The sequence below is a fragment of the Lissotriton helveticus genome, chromosome 2_2 (assembly GCF_964261635.1).
Source record: "Lissotriton helveticus chromosome 2_2, aLisHel1.1, whole genome shotgun sequence".
In the NCBI taxonomy this organism is placed as follows: domain Eukaryota; kingdom Metazoa; phylum Chordata; class Amphibia; order Caudata; family Salamandridae; genus Lissotriton; species Lissotriton helveticus.
In genome coordinates, this window is record NC_136060.1 from 517,774,110 (window position 1) to 517,794,103 (window position 19,994).

Genomic DNA, 19,994 nt, shown 5'->3' on the forward strand with positions numbered 1-19,994 from the left:
GGGCAGCACATCAGTGATATGATTACTCGACTGAATGGGGCAAAGGTCTTTTCCAAATTGTACCCAGGCAAAGGTTATCATCAGCTCGAGCTTTATGAGAGGTTCCACTATATCACCACATTTTGAACTCATCAAGGCCTTTTCCGATACAAACACCTCAATTTTGGCACTTCATCAGCCGCGAAAATATTCCAAGAAGCAATGAGGCGAGTCATTAATCACAGTTCCATCTCCTTCAGCTACAGCAATGACATCCTGTTTTTGGATGACACCATCAAGGAGCACGGCAAAGCTCTGGATCGGGTATGTCACCTCCTTCTGGAAGCTAATCTGACCCACAATCGAGATAAATGTGAGATTCACAAATCCACGCTAAAATTCTGAGGTTACATTTTCTCCAGTGAAGGGCTGAGGCTTAATCCTGAAAAATTGACTGCATTAACTGACACTCCCTTTCCCCAAGCCAAGACGCCAGTGATATAAAGTCCTTCCTGGGAATGGCCAGCTATTGTGCCCAATGCATAAAGGACTACATCACCATCAGCTATCCCTTACGAGAACTCACAAAGCAAGGTCAACCCTTTCAATGGTCTGCAAACTGAGAGCAAACATTCACCAGAATCAAAACGGCTGTAGGATCAGCCGCCAACCCGCCATGGGAAACATCCTTTACAACACAACTGTTAAAACGCACTACCATTATGACGCAACCATTACAACGCAAGTCATTACAACGACTTGCGCTGGGGGGCGCTCTAGGATAGGGAATAGTTTTAATTTACTATCCAACACCTTCCCTACCAGCGACGGGGACTGGAGTTGGAATAGTAAATTAAACTATTCACTATCCCCCGCCCCCCAACGCAAGTCGTTGTAACGACTTGCGTTGTAAAACTTGCGTCGTAAAGGCATGCGTTGTAACGACATACATCCACCTGCCATACTTCAATCCTTGCAGGAAGACCAAAATTGCTGTAAACGCCAGTCCGTTGGAACTCAAAGCTATTCTAGTCCAATATGAAAACAAAGATGACCAACGACACATCGTAGGGTACACCAGCCTGCAGTTTGACAGACACGAGAGAGTATACTCAGCCAGAAAAAGGAAGCCTGGCAGTCGCCTGGGCCTATGAGCATTTCTATATCTTTATTTATGGAAAGCATTTTACTTTTATTATGGTTCACCAGGCCCTCATAAGCATATTTGGCAACCCTCGAGCAAAGATGCCACCTAGGATCGAGCGCTGTGGTATTTGCCTTCAAGAATACACCTATACAATTGTCCACAACCCAGGAAAGGCAGAAAACCCAGCTGACTACATGTCAAGACATCCTAGGACATCATCAAAGACGAGACACTTGCTGGCTGGTGAATCCATTAATATCATCATTGATCAAGCAAGACCACCTTCTGTTCCACTGGAAGCAACCACAGAAGCCACGGCTAAAGATGCTACGCTGAAAGACAGAATGTTTCACCTTCGAGCAAACTCATGGAGACACCTCAATGAATCACATGATGACAAAGGAATTTACTCATACGATCTGGCTTCCCTCTGACATGTCAAAGAAGAAGTCACAACTACGAGGTAAACGGATTGTCATACCACAACTGTTACGCAGGGCGCCATTAATTTGGTGCATGAAGGGCACAGGGGCATAGTGACCACCAAAAGGCTCTATTGGAATGAGCCTGGTTTACCCCTCTCGATTAAATTGTTGGAAGCCACGCTTCGAGACTTCCCTCCGAGCCAAGTGGTAGGGCGAGAAGAACCATGCCCCCCATTGTAGATGTCCGACTTGCTAGACGGCGTGTTGCAACATGTAGACATTGACTTCTTTGGCCCTTTAAATCCTGGCTGGTATATGATCGTCATAATGGACGAGTACTCAAGATTTCTCATCGCATAACAAGTATCGTCAACAAGAGCAACCATCATCATACCACACCTGGATGAGGCCTTTGCCGCCTGGGGCATCCCAAAGTAGTTAAAATTGATAATGGCCCTCCATTTAACGGACATGGCTTTTCAGATTTCGCCTGCTACCTCAACTTCAAACACTAGAAAATCTCTCCCATTTGGCCTCAAGTCAATGGGATGGTAGAGAGGTTTATGGCCACACTAAAGAAAAACATACCATAGGCAGAACTAACCATGTGAGATGTTCAGCTCGCTCTGAATGAAGTAGTAGGAGCATATCGACCACGCCTCATAGTCAGTAGAACTAGTGAGCCTTATCTTTTTTCTGTCATTTTTTACTATGATTCAGTGCTACTGCTTAGCATGGGGACACTCCTTGGAGTAACCAGGTGCTCTACAAATCTCAAAATAAATAGCACCACTGATAAATGTCCAGACACTCTGATGTTGGGTAGGACACGGCGTACGAGAATACCCATCATGCACACTGCAATACACACAAGTCCTCAGCAGCATAATCATGCAACATTGGCGGAAGTAGACAGGACCAAGAAAGCCAAACTTAAAGAATACGCAGATGCTCGATGGAACACAAGGCCATCTAACATTCAGAAAGGAGATTGGGTGCTAGTCCGACTAGAACAAAAGACAAAGACAGATAGCGGATACTATGGCCAACCCCGGCGTGTAATCACCCCCAAAGGGCCCATGGTCACAACTGCTTCGAAGACAAGAGAATCACACAAAATGTGTCTAATTTCAAGAAGTGTGATCCAGCAACTAATGCCCTAGTGGAATTTTCAGAACATGACCCTGATGAATCAAGAAAAGAATTACATAGCAGTGAAAGAATTGATGCTGCTTCGGACCTGAGGAATTTGATGGAACCAGACCCACCACTTTGGTTGCAGCGAACCACTTGGTGACCCTCTCGGCTCATTGAAGAACCGCAAGAGTGACTATTCACTGAACATTCTGCTGGGGATGGGGTGGAGGATGTAGTGTTTGCATGCATACTGTGTCAGCATAGCGCTATGGCCATGCAGGCTGGGGCAAGGTCGGAAGAAGGGAGGTGATAGACCGGAAGAGGAAAGGGAGGGGTCGGTAAGAGGTTGGAGGAAGGAAAGGGGCGAGTGCCGCAGGGAGTTCCAACACAGAAAATTAGAGAAAAGAAATAAAAAGGAAGTTATTACATCCAAACATTGTCCGTCTTTATTTACAGGACACGACAAGACTGGAATGATTCTTCATGCCTCAGTGAGCGGTATTATAATCGAACTCCATAATATTCATTTTAACAACCATTGAAGGTTGAAAGCCTGTGCTCAGCTATCAATCACTCCATGGTTCAGCCTTGTTGGGCCAATATGTGGCTGCGCTCAGATGAACAGTTTTAGGAAAGTGAACAATAGCAAACATACATTAAACAACTAAACAGGGTGCAAGAATGGTAAGTCCACAACACAATATTTTAGAAAACATTTTTTTTATTATTCTGTTCTTTTGATAGTTTTTAAATTCATTATTATTTTTTAGATTTAGGGATTTACACATATTTCAAGATATCTGATACATTTTGACATATTATTTACATCTCTAAGACATATTTATCAATCAGAATTTAGACAGCGGATCTATATGATGATGGCTAGCGGCAGAATAGAGACTACACGCGTTTCGGCACTGCTGCCTTCATCAGGACACCGTCTTATATGAACTTCATCTGGCCGTTGTACCTAGGATTAAGAAGGCCAGAAGTGGGGTTCGGCTTTTTTCCTACAATGCTGCAAAACTGTGGAACTCCCTTCCTCCTCTCTTAAGAAAGGCACCCAACCATCAGGCCTTTCGTATACTGCTGAAAACGTGGCTCTTCCCCTAACTGACTCCCTTGTTGCCTTAGTTTTTAAAATCGCTTAGCGCTGGGATCCCTCAGGGTAGCTACGTGCTCAATAAGTGCTACTTCATCTGAAGGCTACACACCCCAGGCCAGGAGTGTGTCTTGCACCTCTGATAACCTATCATCACATGCTTTGTTCCTGGCTGTCAGTTCCTGCCCTCATACACTTGTACTCAACTCACACGCAAACTCATCTCATCAACCTCATACATGTTTCACTCAATTCCAGCCCAATGCATGCAGATGGGATGAACATTACAGATCCTACTCACCAGTGCATGTCACAGTATGCAGTGCGGTAAACAGCACACCCTGCCTTAAAACACTTACGGAGCCATAGCTGAAACTTCAACACATCCTATACATCATCAGCATAAAAGATAAGGCATAGCCTGGCACCTTCCAATATCCCCCAAACTGCAGTTTAATAGAACTCCTTCTCTTCTAATTTCACTTATTCCCCTTCCATGCCACCACCTTTTATTTGCTCTACAGGATACCGGTACCTAATACACAACATGTGGAAGACAGGGCATGCAGTTTCTGTGCATTCTCTTTTAGGAAGCCATTTGTAAATATATCTTGACATAAACAGAATTTGACCACAAGGAATGGAACTGGAGTTGACTGATGAATAGTGATTCTCAAGCCTTAAACTAATGATCTTTAGTGAAGTTGCATTTTTAACCCCCCTCTTATTATGAAAAGACAGACCTGCTGCAGACTGACAAAGGATTATCTATAGAGCTTTCTCAAGATGAAAAGTTACGGGATACAATTCGACACAGGCACATCATTAGAGTTTTTCCTTGTGTTTCCTCTAATAGGATGCAAGGTTAAAAGCTTTATGATGCCCTAGGTACACAAGTAAAGCTACCTGCGTTCTCAGTAACAGAGATGAAGAGCTTTGACACGTATATATCTAGTTCTGTGTGTGCCTCAAGGGATGGAATAGCATGGGTGCTGTAGAAGAAGAGACGTGTGTTAAAAGGTCTGTAATAAGCTAGCAAGAGTTTAAGTATGTACTGACCTGATGCACCACTAGAAGTGTGACCTCTTGAAACCTGGATCAAGTGTTTCTCTGATGAGTTATGTTTCCATTTTACTCCCTCGTGTTCCTGCAGTCGACACCATCTCAGCGCTTCATGGACAATGAATTCCTCCAGTATGCGATTGGAAACAAGGACCGAGGCCTATGCTGGCAGACCACTGCCTGGCACAACACACGGACGACAGCCTCCAAGAATCCTGATCGTAGACGTGCTACCTCCGTTTTGGACTGGCACCTGCAACAGCCTTTGTGAAGCTCTGGAGAACTTCTTCTCGTTGGCCTGCAGCCTGGGCGGTCCCTGCCGTATACCCCTCTTGAGCGTGTATGCTGCACAGACCCAGCATGAATGCCTCCTTCCATTTGTGGTGAGTATTAAATTCCCACTTTTCAAATCATCGCCAGGGTCTGTTATAAACCCTTCTTCTTCCTAAAAGTATCATCTGCTATTACCCACCTTGAAACCTAATTGCGCTCCATTAATCCTGGTTATCCTGTGAGTGTTTCAAACATGATCCCACAGAAAAGGCACTTATGCACTCCCTATGTACCACTGATTTATCACCTTCACATGTAAATCCTGCTGTTAGCCATGGATTTCATAAACTTCACTCTACTTCATATCTCGTATTTGTAAGAGAATGTAGCTCCTCCAGTTCCTAGATGAGCAGCTCTGTTGTGCAAAGTAACCCTTTTTCCCAGAATCATCAATTTCTGCACCTGTCCAGGCCCTGGTCCTCCCACAGCAACACTGCACTGTTGTCTTTCTTATCACCATCCACTACCTTTCACTGGCCTCCATGTGAAAGCTGTTTGTCTCATTAAAAGGGCAATCAGCTGCTTCACCTCAATCCACTTGGAACTGCTCACGTAGCAAGGTGACATCATGTAGGCGTATGGCATTAATGATACATTTACTGGCCTGTCTGGCAGAGAAAAGAGCTTTTTCTGGTGGACTTTGTACAGCACAAGTAGATCACTTTCCAGAATTAAGTGAAAAATTACAAGATCGAGAAAACCAAAAAGGATCATTCTCATTTGTGAGCTGTAAAGAGCAGATTGCATACCCTTCCCTAAAACAAACAGCCGCAACCACCCCAACTCTTATTGCCACCTCAAGGTTGCATCAAAGCACTGAGATGGATAGAGCTCTAGTAAAGAAGGATGAAAAGAGAAGAAACATGGGGTCTACTAGGAGGAGCATTGTGGTTAAAGGGATTGTCGCAAAATTGTTGTAACCCACACGAGAGAGTAATAGTGTTTTTTTTATGGCCATTAGGAACCAGCAGTGACATAGTATTAGAATACTGTTTTCAGAATATCGTTTAACTTTAGAATTGTCTCCTAAATATTGTCTACAAAAAATTACCAGATTGTAGTTAATGGTTCAGTATTTTTCTAAATGATATTTTGGACACAGTATTCATATCAGATTATAGTTCTTAGTGTGATATTCTGACATAATGTGCCAGACAGGTCTAACCTCTGCATCCTACTGGAACTGTGCACTCTTCTGCCCATTATCACATCCCCCGCTGCCCACACATAGTAAGAAGAAGTGAGTCCAGTATTAAAAAGGGAAAAGGATGGGGCAAGAGAGAAAACAGAGACAATGGTTATTACTGCTGTGAATTTTCACTCTCCTGGGCAATGATGTCTGCAGGTAAAAGTGGATATCTGAAGACAAGATGAGATATATTATTATTCTATTTGATATTTGATATTTATTGACACTTGTAGAGCGCGGCTATCGCTCCGGAAGGAGCATCTTGGCGCTAAGCGATCAGAGAGCCAGCATGGCGAGGAGTGTATCAGATGGCTGCAAGAACTGCTGAGTCGGGCTGGAGGAAAATCCAGGTCTTCAAGAGTTTCCTGAACTGGCTTTCCGAGGGGACGTGCCTAAGGTTAAAGGGGAGACTGTTCCATGCCTTCGATGCCAGGAATGAAAAAGTTTTTCCCCCTTTTGTTTTTAGTTTTATTCTAGGTACTACAATCAGATTTGCTTCGGCTGACCTCAAACAGCGCGATGGAATGTAGCGCTGAAAGCGTTTGGCTAGATAAAGAGGGCCGGTTTCCTAGTGGCTTTGAAGACCGTGATAAGGAGTTTAAAAAGGACTCTTTTGTGAAGGGGAAGCCAGTGCAGCGTGTTGAGGGCTGCAGAGGCCGAGGACCTTTTTGGGAGTTTAAGAACTAATCTGGCTGCAGCGTGTTGGACGCTTTGCAATTTCTTTAGCGAAGACTTTTTTATTCCCGCCAGGAGGCCGTTGCAATCGTCCAGCCGGGAAAGGATTAGAGCCACCGCGACTGTTTTCCTGGCGGAGATAGGGAGGAAGTCAAAGAATTTCCTCAGCTGTCGAATGAGGTTAAAGCAGCACCCAGCTGTGATGCGTACATGGTCATCGAAACTCAAGGAGGAGTCAAATTGGACACCTAGATTGCGGGCCGAGGAAACCGCACAAGGCGGTACATCAGAATTTTGGGGCCACCAGTCCTTTGGTGAGAAAAGGACGTCTTTGCCCAGTGGAATAATTTCAGTTTTTGCACTGTTGCATTTTAGGTGGTTAAGATTGAGCCAGGAAAAGACTTGGGAGAGGCAGTTCTGGAATCTGAGAGCTGTGTCGGGGTATTTTTTATCAATGGTGACGACAAGTTGAGTGTCGTCAGCGTATGAAGTAACGAGGATGTTGTGGGATTCAATCAATGTTAAGAGGGGGGCCATATATAGATTGAAAAGGAGGGGGCTAAGTATGGATCCTTGGGGCACCCCGGATGTGACGGGTCTTTCGCTGGAAAGAAAAGGTCCAAGCGAGACTGTTTGTGTTCTATGTGATAGAAATGATGTAATCCATGTTAAAGCAGTACCAGACACACCAATCTCACGCATTCTGTTAACAAGGATAGCGTGAGAGATGGTGTCGAATGCCGCGGTCAAGTCGAGTAGGATGAGTACGGCATGTTTTCCGTCATCCTGCAGGAACTTGATGGTGTCTGATAGCTCAATCAGTGCGGTTTCTGTGGAGTGGCCAGGGCGAAAACCCGATTGCTGTGGATGCAAGATGTGGTTGTTTTCCACGAAGGCTTTTAATTCTTCGTGGACCAGCCGCTCGGTAATTTTGCCTAGTACAGGGAGTAGAGAAATGGGGCGCATATTAGCTAAGTCTGTGGGGGATTTGTTTTGTTTTTTCAACAAGGGCTTGACTGTTGCCTTCTTCCATTCAGCGGGGACAATGCCAGTGCTGAGGGAGTCATTAATAATGGCGTTGATGGAAGGGTTGACGGCTTCAATGAGGTGGTGAAGAATAATCGGAGGGCAGGAGTCAGTGGGTGCTCCTGACTTGCAAGTCATAATGGCTTCCTGTGTCTGTAGCAGGGATACCACAGAAAAGTTGTCGAGTGAAGGTAGTATGGGGCCGGCATCTTGCATATGAATTGAGGGGGGGGGAAAGTCTCTGTGAATGGTGTTAATTTTGTCAATAAAAAAATCCGCAATTTGATCGCAGAGTGCTTGAGATGGGGGAATTTCCGTTATCAGGGCCTTGGGGTGGGTGAAGGACTTGACTATGTTGAAAATGGTCTGTTGTTTTTGTTTGGCTGCTTCTATAGCTGAGGTAAAAAACTCCCTTTTGGCTATTTTTATGTTGGAGAGGTATTGTTTCCTCTGTAAGATGTAGAGGGATCTCGAAGTATCATCGTATGTTTTCCTCCATTCTCTTTCCAGGACCCTGCATTTGAGGTGACATTCGGCAAGGGTCTGGGTATACCAAGGGGCATTGGGTTTTTTTACGCGACGGGCTGATTTCAAGCTGGTTGGGTTGGAGAAGGATGTGACCATAGTGTCAATCCAGATGTGAAGATTTTTAGAATCTAAAGTTACATCTCTGACAAGAGTGGGAAGAGGGGCAGTGGGCCGGGGACTTAGCATAATACGTTCCGCGACTTTCTTCCAATTAGTCGGGAAGGGTGCGGGAGAGCGCATGGTGTTAGATTGCGCAGAGTGTTGTGTTGCAATGGAAAAGGGGATGAAACAGTGGTCCGTCCATATATGTGGGATAGGGGGCGAGACAGTTAGGGCAGTCAAGTTAGTGCAGATGCCATCCAGCGTGTGGCCGGCCCGGTGAGTGGGGGGGGAAACCAATTGGGTGAGGCCAAAAGTATCCAAGGAGTGTTGGAAACTCAGCGTGTGGGGGTCTGAAAGGGCTTCGAGATGGAGATTGAAATCACCAAGAAGTGTGAAGGTGGGGTAGTGGGTCAGGAGAGTGGCAAGGGTCTCGTCCAGGGAATCCAGAAATGAAGAGGCATTCCCAGGGGGGCGATAGACGAGACCACCTGAGAAAGAAGTGGATGGATTGATTTGAATAACAAATCCTATAGCCTCACAGTGCTTGATAAAGGTCAGGTCAAATGTATGGCACGTGAGGGACGACCTGACGATAATGGCTATACCCCCACCCCTACCAGAGGGTCTATCACGCCTAAGGATGGAATAATCAGTGGGGAGGGTGGTTGCTAAATCGGGGTTAGATGTATCGTTTAGCCACGTTTCGGTAATGAAGATGGCATCGAGGTCATGCGACAGTATAAGATCGTGAATATCCTGCGCGTGGCATGTTAGGGATCTGGCATTGATGAGGCCACAGTTGAGAGTGACAGTTTTATGAGGAGGGGGAGGGGGAGAGATTGCGTCAGGAGGTCCTAGAGATGCCCATTTACAGAGGCGGCATGAAAAAGGGCCCCATAGATGCTCAGTTAAGAGGTGAGCCTTACAGCTATGGCTGGGGCTGGTCAAGCGTATTTGGAGCAGGGCATCGGAATCATACCTGATAGTGGGAGGATTTAGGACAGCATGGCCCGCACCCTGCGCGATCCTGGCGCGGACGGGCGCAGACGGGCTTGGCTTTGGCGCGGCTTCGGCGCGCATCCGGCGCCCCCGCTGCGCCAGCCCGCTGCGCCGTCTGGTTGCTAAGCACATTTATAGGGAGGTGAGAGGGTGGGAAGGACGGCCCGACTTGAGCGCTGTCCCCACCAGCCTCACACAAGATGGCGCCCACCGCCGCCGGGAAAGGCTAAGAGAAGCGGCTGGGCACGAGCAGATAATGTGTTTCAGGGTGTCAGAGTGCCTAAAAATAATTCCCCTTAGCTTGAAGTCCCCCACAGTTAAAAATAAGGCGATTTAAAAATTTGTAACAAACGCTCCTGAAACGCTATTTAAATACATAAAACAGAAGTGACATGAAGTACAATTGCTCTGCAGCTCGCAGCCCCAGTTCCCCTCACCAGGGAGAGCTTCTAAAGGCGCTGAGCGCTGCGAATGGGCTGATCTAAATACAAAAAGAGGGCGGGAAGGACGGCCCGACTTGAGCGCTGTCCCCACCAGCCTCACACAAGATGGCGCCCACCGCCGCCGGGAAAGGCTAAGAGAAGCGGCTGGGCACGAGCAGATAATGTGTTTCAGGGTGTCAGAGTGCCTAAAAATAATTCCCCTTAGCTTGAAGTCCCCCACAGTTAAAAATAAGGCGATTTAAAAATTTGTAACAAACGCTCCTGAAACGCTATTTAAATACATAAAACAGAAGTGACATGAAGTACAATTGCTCTGCAGCTCGCAGCCCCAGTTCCCCTCACCAGGGAGAGCTTCTAAAGGCGCTGAGCGCTGCGGATGGGCTGATCTAAATACAAAAAGAGGGCGGGAAGGACGGCCCGACTTGAGCGCTGTCCCCACCAGCCTCACACAAGATGGCGCCCACCGCCGCCGGGAAAGGCTAAGAGAAGCGGCTGGGCACGAGCAGATAATGTGTTTCAGGGTGTCAGAGTGCCTAAAAATAATTCCCCTTAGCTTGAAGTCCCCCACAGTTAAAAATAAGGCGATTTAAACATTTGTAACAAACGCTCCTGAAACGCTATTTAAATACATAAAACAGAAGTGACATGAAGTACAATTGCTCTGCAGCTCGCAGCCCCAGTTCCCCTCACCAGGGAGAGCTTCTAAAGGCGCTGAGCGCTGCGGATGGGCTGATCTAAATACAAAAAGAGGGCGGGAAGGACGGCCCGACTTGAGCGCTGTCCCCACCAGCCTCACACAAGATGGCGCCCACCGCCGCCGGGAAAGGCTAAGAGAAGCGGCTGGGCACGAGCAGATAATGTGTTTCAGGGTGTCAGAGTGCCTAAAAATAATTCCCCTTAGCTTGAAGTCCCCCACAGTTAAAAATAAGGCGATTTAAAAATTTGTAACAAACGCTCCTGAAACGCTATTTAAATACATAAAACAGAAGTGACATGAAGTACAATTGCTCTGCAGCTCGCAGCCCCAGTTCCCCTCACCAGGGAGAGCTTCTATCAGTAAGGTGCTGCATCTAATCTTAAAAAGTAGAAAAGAAATACCTTTAAAGTATCTTATTGTAACCAGCATTCTGTGGTCGGATGTGAAGCTTATACTCCTGAAACTTCAACGTCAATATACTATTGGCAAGCTCATTTCCTTCTGCTTCTTGAATATACTCTTTCTGATGATGACAGACCTGGGGCCTGATTTAGAGTTTGGCGCAATGGTACTCCACCACAAATGTTGACTGATATCCCGGCTGTCTTATTAAAAGTGCATTATATCCATGGTCACTGGAAATATACAGCAGGGTAGGACCAAATTATTCGTGAGGGGTGACTAAATTATGCATCGCCAAAAGGCAACCATGAGGCGGAATTCTCACATTTTCTGATAGTGTTACTTCGTCATTTTGTCATTGGTACACCTGTTAACACTTTCTGGACAAAGGTTTCATCTCATTTGCATCAATTTAACACCTTCCTGGTCTTAAGTTGCTTACTGGAGACCCGTTGTTCTTCAAGTTGATTGCTTTGCCACAGTCCTCTTTGGAGATTTCTCGGCCGCTGCAAAGCCTCTTGCCTGGTAAGATGCAGCCATTCTATCAGACTGGCAAATTCCTCTCCTTGGGAGCAGAACTGGTCTGGTGTTTAAAAAGAATGATTTGCCACAGTGGCCCCTTTAAAGATTCAATGTAAACCCCCGTAGCCACCCGTGGATCCAAAAGGACAAGAGTATAAAACATTCTCATGCAACAATGTCCTGTCAAGTGTCGTTAGAGATCATACTTCTTGATTTATGCAATGCCAACTTTTAATGTACTGTTCGGCGCCACAAAGAAATCAGTGCCCGTATCCAAAAGAATTATCCTTATCATGTGTATTTAAATGCAGCATATATATTAATTATAACAAGTGAAATGAGGGCTCATTGCAGTGTAAACACACAGTGCTCAATAGCTTGTGCAGCAAAACAAGAGAGATATCTAATAAAATCAAGATAATGGGGGAAAGAACCCAGCAACATGCAGATTATGTAGTATTGAAGAAATCAAAGTCCCAGATTAAAGAAACCTACTTCTGTGTCTGCTTTGTTGGTAAGACTCCTGTTGTGTACAGCACACAAAAAAATTGAAAATGATAACAGATAATATTAATAACGCACCACTGGGTAACATTAAGCAGATTCCTGAGTAAAACCAAGATGATCCATGCCTCACTGTCCCCGTCCTTGTTGGCATCTCAAGTGTCCTGATGGCCCGCCTCCTCTTAATTGTCTTGGGCATCCACGGTTATACAATGGTCACCAATTCAATAACTGTAATTTAGAGTGAGATGACTCCCAAAAATGCTGGAACATGGTCTGTTGACAACCTCCAAAAGCAAGGAAATGGAACTCTGAGACCAGATCTGAGTAGTTGCTTTAGAATAATTGTTTAAGAAGTCGCTACTCGACGTCAGAGCCTCAGATCAAACACTGAAACAAAAAACAATGAAACTCCAGCTGCTTAGAACCTCGTTGCATGAGTAAGTCATCTTCACCATCCCATCTCACTTACGGAAGTGATGTAAAACTGTGAAGGACATAACTGAAGCCATAACATATCCAGTCTCAAACATGGACCAGCTAGCATGTTTATCCTTCCAGACCTGGAAACCACCCATTAGATCAGAGGCTTGTACCCGAAGGGTAGGTTTCATTCTGGCAGTGGTAAAGATAGGCTTCTGTTCACACCCATCAATGATGCTGCTGCCTCAGCCCCTGGCCTCTTCCATTTGACTCCTCTCAGGTGTCCTATCCTCTGTCCTCCTCTCTGCATCTCTGATCCAGGGTCCTCTCCCCCAGGTCTCCCCTTTACGGTCTTTCTTGGTTCTTCACAAAGATGCTGCGGGTAGTCTTCCTCCTTCACGTGTCCCTCCATTCCTAACTGTGGCCCCTGGTCATTCTCCTCCCTCCCAAGTTTTTTTGTTGTCTTCTCTCGCAATTGTCCTCTTGTATCGTTCCTCCTCGAGGTGTCCCTTTGTTGTTCACTCAGGTGTGCAGTTATATCTTCCTCCTCCCAGGTGTCCTGCTCTGTCTTCCTTATTCATATGTGTCCATCTTATTTTTTTATTTAGTTTTGATCTATGGTTCTTCAACTAGGCGAACCTCTAATCTTCACCCAAGTGTCCTGATCTACTTCTTTGATTATTCTTGCATTGTAGCAACTGAGTGGGAACTTCCAGCGCCTACAGTCCTGTGTCGCGGAGCTGAGGGCTGTGCCCAGGGAGGGCTCCTTCCACCCCAAAACGGAGTGCCTGAAGCGGGCTGTGCAGGACGGACTGCAGCAGTTTAAGCAGCACACCCGACTTCTGAGGGCCGGAGGAGGCCTCAGCAGCTGCTCTGTGGAGGTGAGAGCTTACTGAGAGGCCAACAGATGATAGGGAGCATGGGTCTGATGGACAGGTGGTGAGTGAGACTGAGTGAAATAGACATGGAGTGAACAGAAATGCTGAGAGAGTGAATGAGCAGTTTTAGAAAGCATGCAGATACCAAAAGGGTGTCCTGGCGCGAACCAATGGCAAATGACAAGGTCGGGCAGTCCCATCCTGATCACAGAGGGAATAGATGAGTTCCACGAACCTACGAAACAGCATAAAGATAGTTTGCGAGCGGATGGAGAGTGGAAGAGAATTTCAGTATTTAGGTTCAAGATGCAAAAAGGAGTGTTCACCCAGCCAGGCACAACAGACATTAGGAACAGTTAGAAGATGTAGAGAGAAGGGTCGTAACACATGGGTGAGATTGTGTCGTTGTTTCAAAGCAGCGTTGTCAAAGACTGTGAAAGGCATGGTGGCAAGTGTACATGGATTTTGGCTGGGTTAGGTGTTGGTTATTTTCAGGACCAGGAGATACTTTGAGGATAGCTATTGCGCTATATAAATTGTTTGATTGATTTTCGCTATAAGGAGCCAATGTAAAGCAATCAGGTGATGTTAAATTGGTGTATGCTGGGAAAAACCGAGAAGGAGACGAGCTGCAGCATTTAACAAAAAGGTGAAGTTTAGCATTGAGGTAGTGAGCACGCCCAAGAAAGAACATTTCCCATGGCCCAGTCAGGAGAGAACAACCACCCACATACAGTTCTCTTCACCTGGGTGGGAAGAAATGGAAGGGATTTCCTGAGAAGGCAAATGTCATGGAAGCGTGTTGCAGAGACCTGAGCTGCATATGCTTCAAACCAGAGGTGATAAATCCAAGATTGCGAATGGCAGAGGAAGGCTTAGGAATTAGACCGAGGTCCTTGTGCCACCAGTAGCTGACCAGATGAAGGTGGAGTGACCAAGCGGTAGGACTTCGGATTAGTGAAAATTTAATTTTAACCAGTTGACACTCAGCCAGTTGGCTACATGAGCTAATCAACTCTCTGCTGTTGGAGTAGGTATTGTAATGGAGTCGGAGAAGAATTTGAGTGTCATCGTCATAAGAAGTCATCTGCAGGCTGTAGGAAGCATCATGATTGCAAACCCCGTGTCCAGCAATACCCGATGTCAAACTTAATCACACAGTCTCATCCTTGACCCTTCCGATCAGCCATGAGAGCCCCTTCCGGACAAACTGCCGCTTCCACAGGATAGTCAATGCACGAAAAACCTGTAGCAAAGTTCAAGTCGAGACGTAGCAGAGAGATGAATAAACTGAGAACTCCGCCAAGTCTAAAGACTCCCCACACCGCCATGGGCTCCCAAGGTTGTTTCGTCCGCCATCTTAGTAATGCCGATGTATAGGGTAGTTACGCAGTTTCAAACCAACAACAGTTCCCATCAAAAGTCTCCGGAAAGGGAGCATCAAATAGCCCTTCCATAGTCGGCAACGATCGTAGGTCCGACAATCCATTTGCAGCATCAAGCTTGCTCTCATCACCGAAAACACTAGTCAGAGGCTCCAACGCCTCCCATAGTACGGGGTATGCTTCCTCACTCGAAGTGGCCATTTTGGGTATCTCAAGTAGTTTCGTTTCTTGCAGTGGATCAGGGTCCGATCCCATCCGCCCAATTCCAGACAAACACGCTATCAATTTGTGAATATGGGCTTCAACGCAAACATGAAGTGACCCTATGGCTGCCAACACAGTTCGTAGTGACGGATCACTCTCGGTCCGCTCCACAACTACTTGCTCAGTTTCGATCATATTCGCGTCCCCAGAGAGCCCGGTCTCCCCGGGGGGAACAGGTGGATGTGGAGCGGACGACTTCAGAGGGGAACTTATCGTTGGGAAGAATAACAATCCGAACTCAGCCACGGCAGGCGGAGATCCCAGCCCCGCGAACACCGGCGGGGCCCAAACCGGGCCACCGGGCCAGGGACCCCCGTCCACCGCTCCAATTGCACGTCGGCACCCCTCCTTCGATGTTCACCAACTCAGCCAACCATCGTCAGTTTCGGTCCAGCAAAATGTTCCCACCTCGGTAGACCGGACCCTGTCACACAACTACAGCCGATGTTGTTCCACTGAAACCCGGCTGGGCCAGTGCTTGAGACCCCGGCTTCCAGGCTGGTCTAGGCCGCAAACTGCCAGACGACGTATCTTTATCCACCAAACTGGTAGAAATCTCGGGATTACACCATTAAGCTCCAGTCTGGTTCATACACACGGAGGCAGGGCGCAAAATCAGGATAAATAACAGGATCTTCTGGCAGGAGTCGGAGGTCGGCGGAGCCGGGAGCTTACGCGGCCATCTTGTTTGCTAGCGTAGCTCCTCCCCAGTCCATTGGGTTCTTGATGCAGAAATTGACCTAGGAGACCTTTACCACACTATTTCCCATTTCAGGGTGCTGTGTGTAGTAGTCTGTTATTATAGTTGGAGTACAAGTGGCAGGCTGGGAATCAGCAGGTCAGAAGCAGAGGTGAGCTCTGAGTTCCTTAACGAATTTGCCACAGCTCAATAGAGTTCTTACATCGCTTTGGGAGAAAAGCAGTGACAAGGCCCCCAAACATACGACCTGCGTTTATCAACAAAATTGGTTTCAGCAGAGACCTCCTAATGGCGTCAAGCGTAGGGTAGCAACACAGAAGGTGCAACCATGATTCATGTTTATGGTTGCATAGTCTACAAGCACCCTCCTTACCCAGATGGCCCATGGATTACCGTCGGCTACTGGTAGACCTAACAGGTGCATGTATAAAATATCTCTGCGTGGCCATCTTTTAATGGCCAATGAGAGGTATGGCTGTGGCTTCGCTGATAAGCAAGAGCTGTTCAAAGTGGGCAAAATATCAGAAGACATTTATGAGTGAACATCTGACAAGTTTGAGGTTACTTGCGGCTACCTGTTGGTAGCCCTTTTCCGAGCCGTGTAAGGGATGGCATCTGATTTTAATGCGGCTCCTTCAGTTTGAAGAGAGGCAATTGCTTTTTATACTTGCTGTTGCCAAGGGATCCCAGGGCTCTCAAATGTGTCTTTCAGGCATGCCTTGAGTGAGTTAGCCTGTGCTTTCAGGACTCTGTTGTAGTGTTTCAAGGTATCGGTTTCACAGGTTAGAGTATGTCTTGACATGCCAAGTTCCAGATGGAGTCTGGTCCTCCGAAAGTTCCTAGGCACTTGGAATACTTTTTTTGTAGGACGTACATTGTGCATGGTTTAAAATAAGGGCACAGGCCCCAGAAATTGTCTGATGCCCATAGTGTAGTGCACCGAGAAGAGACGCCTTCATGACCTTCAGAATGGGCGCAGACGAGGCACTTTTTGGCATCTTATTAAGGCAAGTAAGACCATATGTGATGGCTCCAGCTTTCTTTTTCAAGGCAACTATGTGGGCTGTCCATTTGGAGGTGTCATTGAACCATACCTCAGGTAATTATACTTTGTTGTTGATTTGATGGGCGTGGTTCCCATGTGCCATGTTAGCAAATATCTTGTTCTTTTAGTGGCCAAAATCAGGACTTTGGTCTCATCTTGGTTGATTGTAAGGAAATTTACTTCATTATATACATGGGGTCTGCTCAGGGCTCGCTGAATCCCGACTTCGGTGTGACTTACAACAATGTCGTCAGCATATTGCAAGATGTGGAAGTTCGACTGGCCTAATCGTGGGGGTACCAAGCAGATACTCTCGAGGAATGTACCCAAGTCTGCTATATATAAGTTGAAGAGGAGGGGTCAACCCCACTTTCACTGTTCAGTGTCATTTTCGCTGTTACATTCAAAACACTAGCATTATCGTCCTCTTCTCTCTCCTCAGTTGAAGGTTCAGTAACCCCCTCCGCAATACATTTGACTCTCTCATGTTTTCATATTTTCATTTTACAAACATGAGCAAAATGTAAAATTTGTCCACCAGCACTGTATTTTTGTTTTATCACAGGACAATTCCTGTCATTAGCAAGGTGCTTCTTACTATCACATCTATAGCATCCAAGTGCTTGGCTCATGTTTTTTTTTTGTCATCTTTCTTAGGTAAGCCTTTACTAAACTTGTTCACCATAACTCTAGCAACTGTTCCACTCTCTACATCTGTGTTATCTTTCTTGAGTGCTTTAGTGCATCTTCTGGAAAACTCAGCCTTTTCTACAACTGACACCACATCTTTCAGAGGGCTGTCTCCATTGATCCACAACCTTTCCTTGATTGAGGGATCATGAGCATTTATTGCCACCTGATCTCTAGTTTGCTTATCCTGTATAACACCAGAGCGACAATCCAGAGTAATTGTTTTCAATGCAGTTACATATTCATCAATCGATTCATTCTTGTCATGTTTCCTGTGGAAAAACTTGTAACATGTTATGCTAATGCACTCTTTTGGGAAACAATATGCATATAATTGTCTAAGAATGTCATTAATGACATTTTCATTTCCTACATTGTCACCCTTGGAAAGTTGGTTAGAGACCCTCAAACCCAACGGATCTACAGAGTGAAGTAGCAATCCTTCTGCACATAATTTTTGGGCATGATCAGTGGTGGGAATATAGTTTAAGAAATGTTCTTTCCACTGTAACCAAGGTACTGGTGGCTTCCCTGTAATACACAAGAATTCTTTGGGTGCTTCACCGTAATTCTTGGTGCAGGAGTTGCCGTTTTTTAGAGTGGATTAGTTCTAAGAATGACCTTAGTCCAGTCTTCACCACCTCAACGTACTGCAGGTAAAAGTTGAACAAATTGCAGCAAGTACAATAATAATATCACAGAGAGGGTATTTTTGGAGTACTACCAGACTACCTGAAAAATGCAACCCAGTAGAGCATGAATGACTATTTTCCTGGTGGTAAGTAAAAGGCTTAACTTAGAGGCTACGTGTTTATGCAGCAATTCACACATCAATAAAGTGAAACACAACACAAGAAAAGTCCCTCATTAATTTAGAAACATAGAGAACAATGTAATAAATAATTTAAGACCAAAATGACAAGCTCCAACCAGTAGAACTGTAGATATGCAGTTTTAAAGATTTAAGTGAAAATAGCGCCAAAAAGCACAAAGCGCCAACTGTGGCGATCTGGTCGCGCTAGACCTGGACAAAGTCAGAAGTTGAGGCCGACCACAATGGTGCACAGGGTGGCTACAGGGACTTCGGTAGCCCTGCTGAACAGAGTACCATAAATCCTGGTTTGCGAAACGCTGTAAGATCCTACATTGAAGATGCATCGCTCAGTGCCAGTTCAGAGGAGCTGTGATCCGAGGTCCTGCATCATTGTTGAGGCTGCCGTTGATAAGGAGCTTGCGATGCAAATTCCTGCGTCAAGTATACATCGGACGCCAGCTAGTTCCGAAGAAGCTGCAGAGTTTTTCGCGGCTCTGCGCTTGGTCGGTTGTGCTGGAACCACATTTGGACTGGCAGAGCAACTTCAGGCCCACTTTCAAGGGGGTGGCACCACTTGGGGGGACCGGACTCACAGCTGGCAGAGTCCAGATGCTGGTCCAGGGCTGTTGGAGTCTGTTCTTTCCCTGAGGCTCTGCTCAGGAGACCTGCCAACTAGCCCTTGGAGTCACTCCACTATTCTTGGGTTTTAAAATGCAGGGACAATCCTTCTCACTCAGGCAGGAAGGCAGCAGCGTGGCAGTGCTTGCAGCAAAGCAGCACAGCAGTCCTTCTTCTGAGTCTTTCACAGGTCACGATGTGTACTGAAGAGTTGGGCCTGAGAGTTCATTATTTATAGCGGGTGCCCACTTTGAAGTAGGAGAAGGTTCTGGAGGTTTCCACCCCTCCTGAGGTATCAGTCATCTGTTTCCTCTCGACCCTGACACCAGCTTGTTTGGGGACACAAAGGACTAGTGACAAATCCTTTGTAAGTGTGCATAGGCAGAGCCTTTGTGATGTACAAGTGTGATAGATGACAGCTCCCCCCCATCAAGTCAGAGATGGCCCATCCCCCCCAACACTTATGGCTCTTTGTTCCACTGTTTGCCAGTTATACACAAAGACCAACTGCCAGCTACTCCTGGTCATGTGAACCAGTAAAAAGGCTGCAGCCACTAAATGTCTGGGATAGGAAAATACCAACTTCCTAAAAGTAGTATTTTCTAAACTATGACTTAAACTCCAACTTTACCATTAAAGAAGGCTTTAAATTACAATTCTTTAAGCACCAAACCCTAAATTTCTACTTGCTCCCAATTAAAAGATATCACTTACAAAATGTAATAAGTTAACCCAATGTTATCGTATGGGAGAGGTAGGTCTTACAGCAGTTGAGTTATCATATTCTGTATTTATTTGTTGTCAGAAATACAGGTAACCACAGAACAGCCGACACATGTACCTCCCGTGTGGCCGGCAGGCCAAGGGCTTGGTCAAGGCAGAAAGTCTTGTTATTATATAATCAG

At 46.0% G+C, this 19,994-nt stretch overlaps 1 protein-coding gene across 4 annotated transcripts in view; it reads left to right on the plus strand.

Annotated features, from left to right (window-relative positions):
• M1AP (meiosis 1 associated protein) overlaps window positions 1-19,994 on the plus strand; it is a 198,227-nt gene that overhangs the window by 7,379 nt on the left and 170,854 nt on the right. For all 4 annotated transcript variants that reach the window (XM_078678833.1, XM_078678829.1, XM_078678830.1 and 1 more), the window contains exons 2-3: window positions 4,944-5,235; window positions 13,391-13,576. In XM_078678833.1, the coding sequence (XP_078534959.1) occupies window positions 4,972-5,235; window positions 13,391-13,576 (450 nt within the window). In that variant the 5' untranslated portion in view covers window positions 4,944-4,971. The remainder of the gene's footprint in view (window positions 1-4,943; window positions 5,236-13,390; window positions 13,577-19,994) is intronic.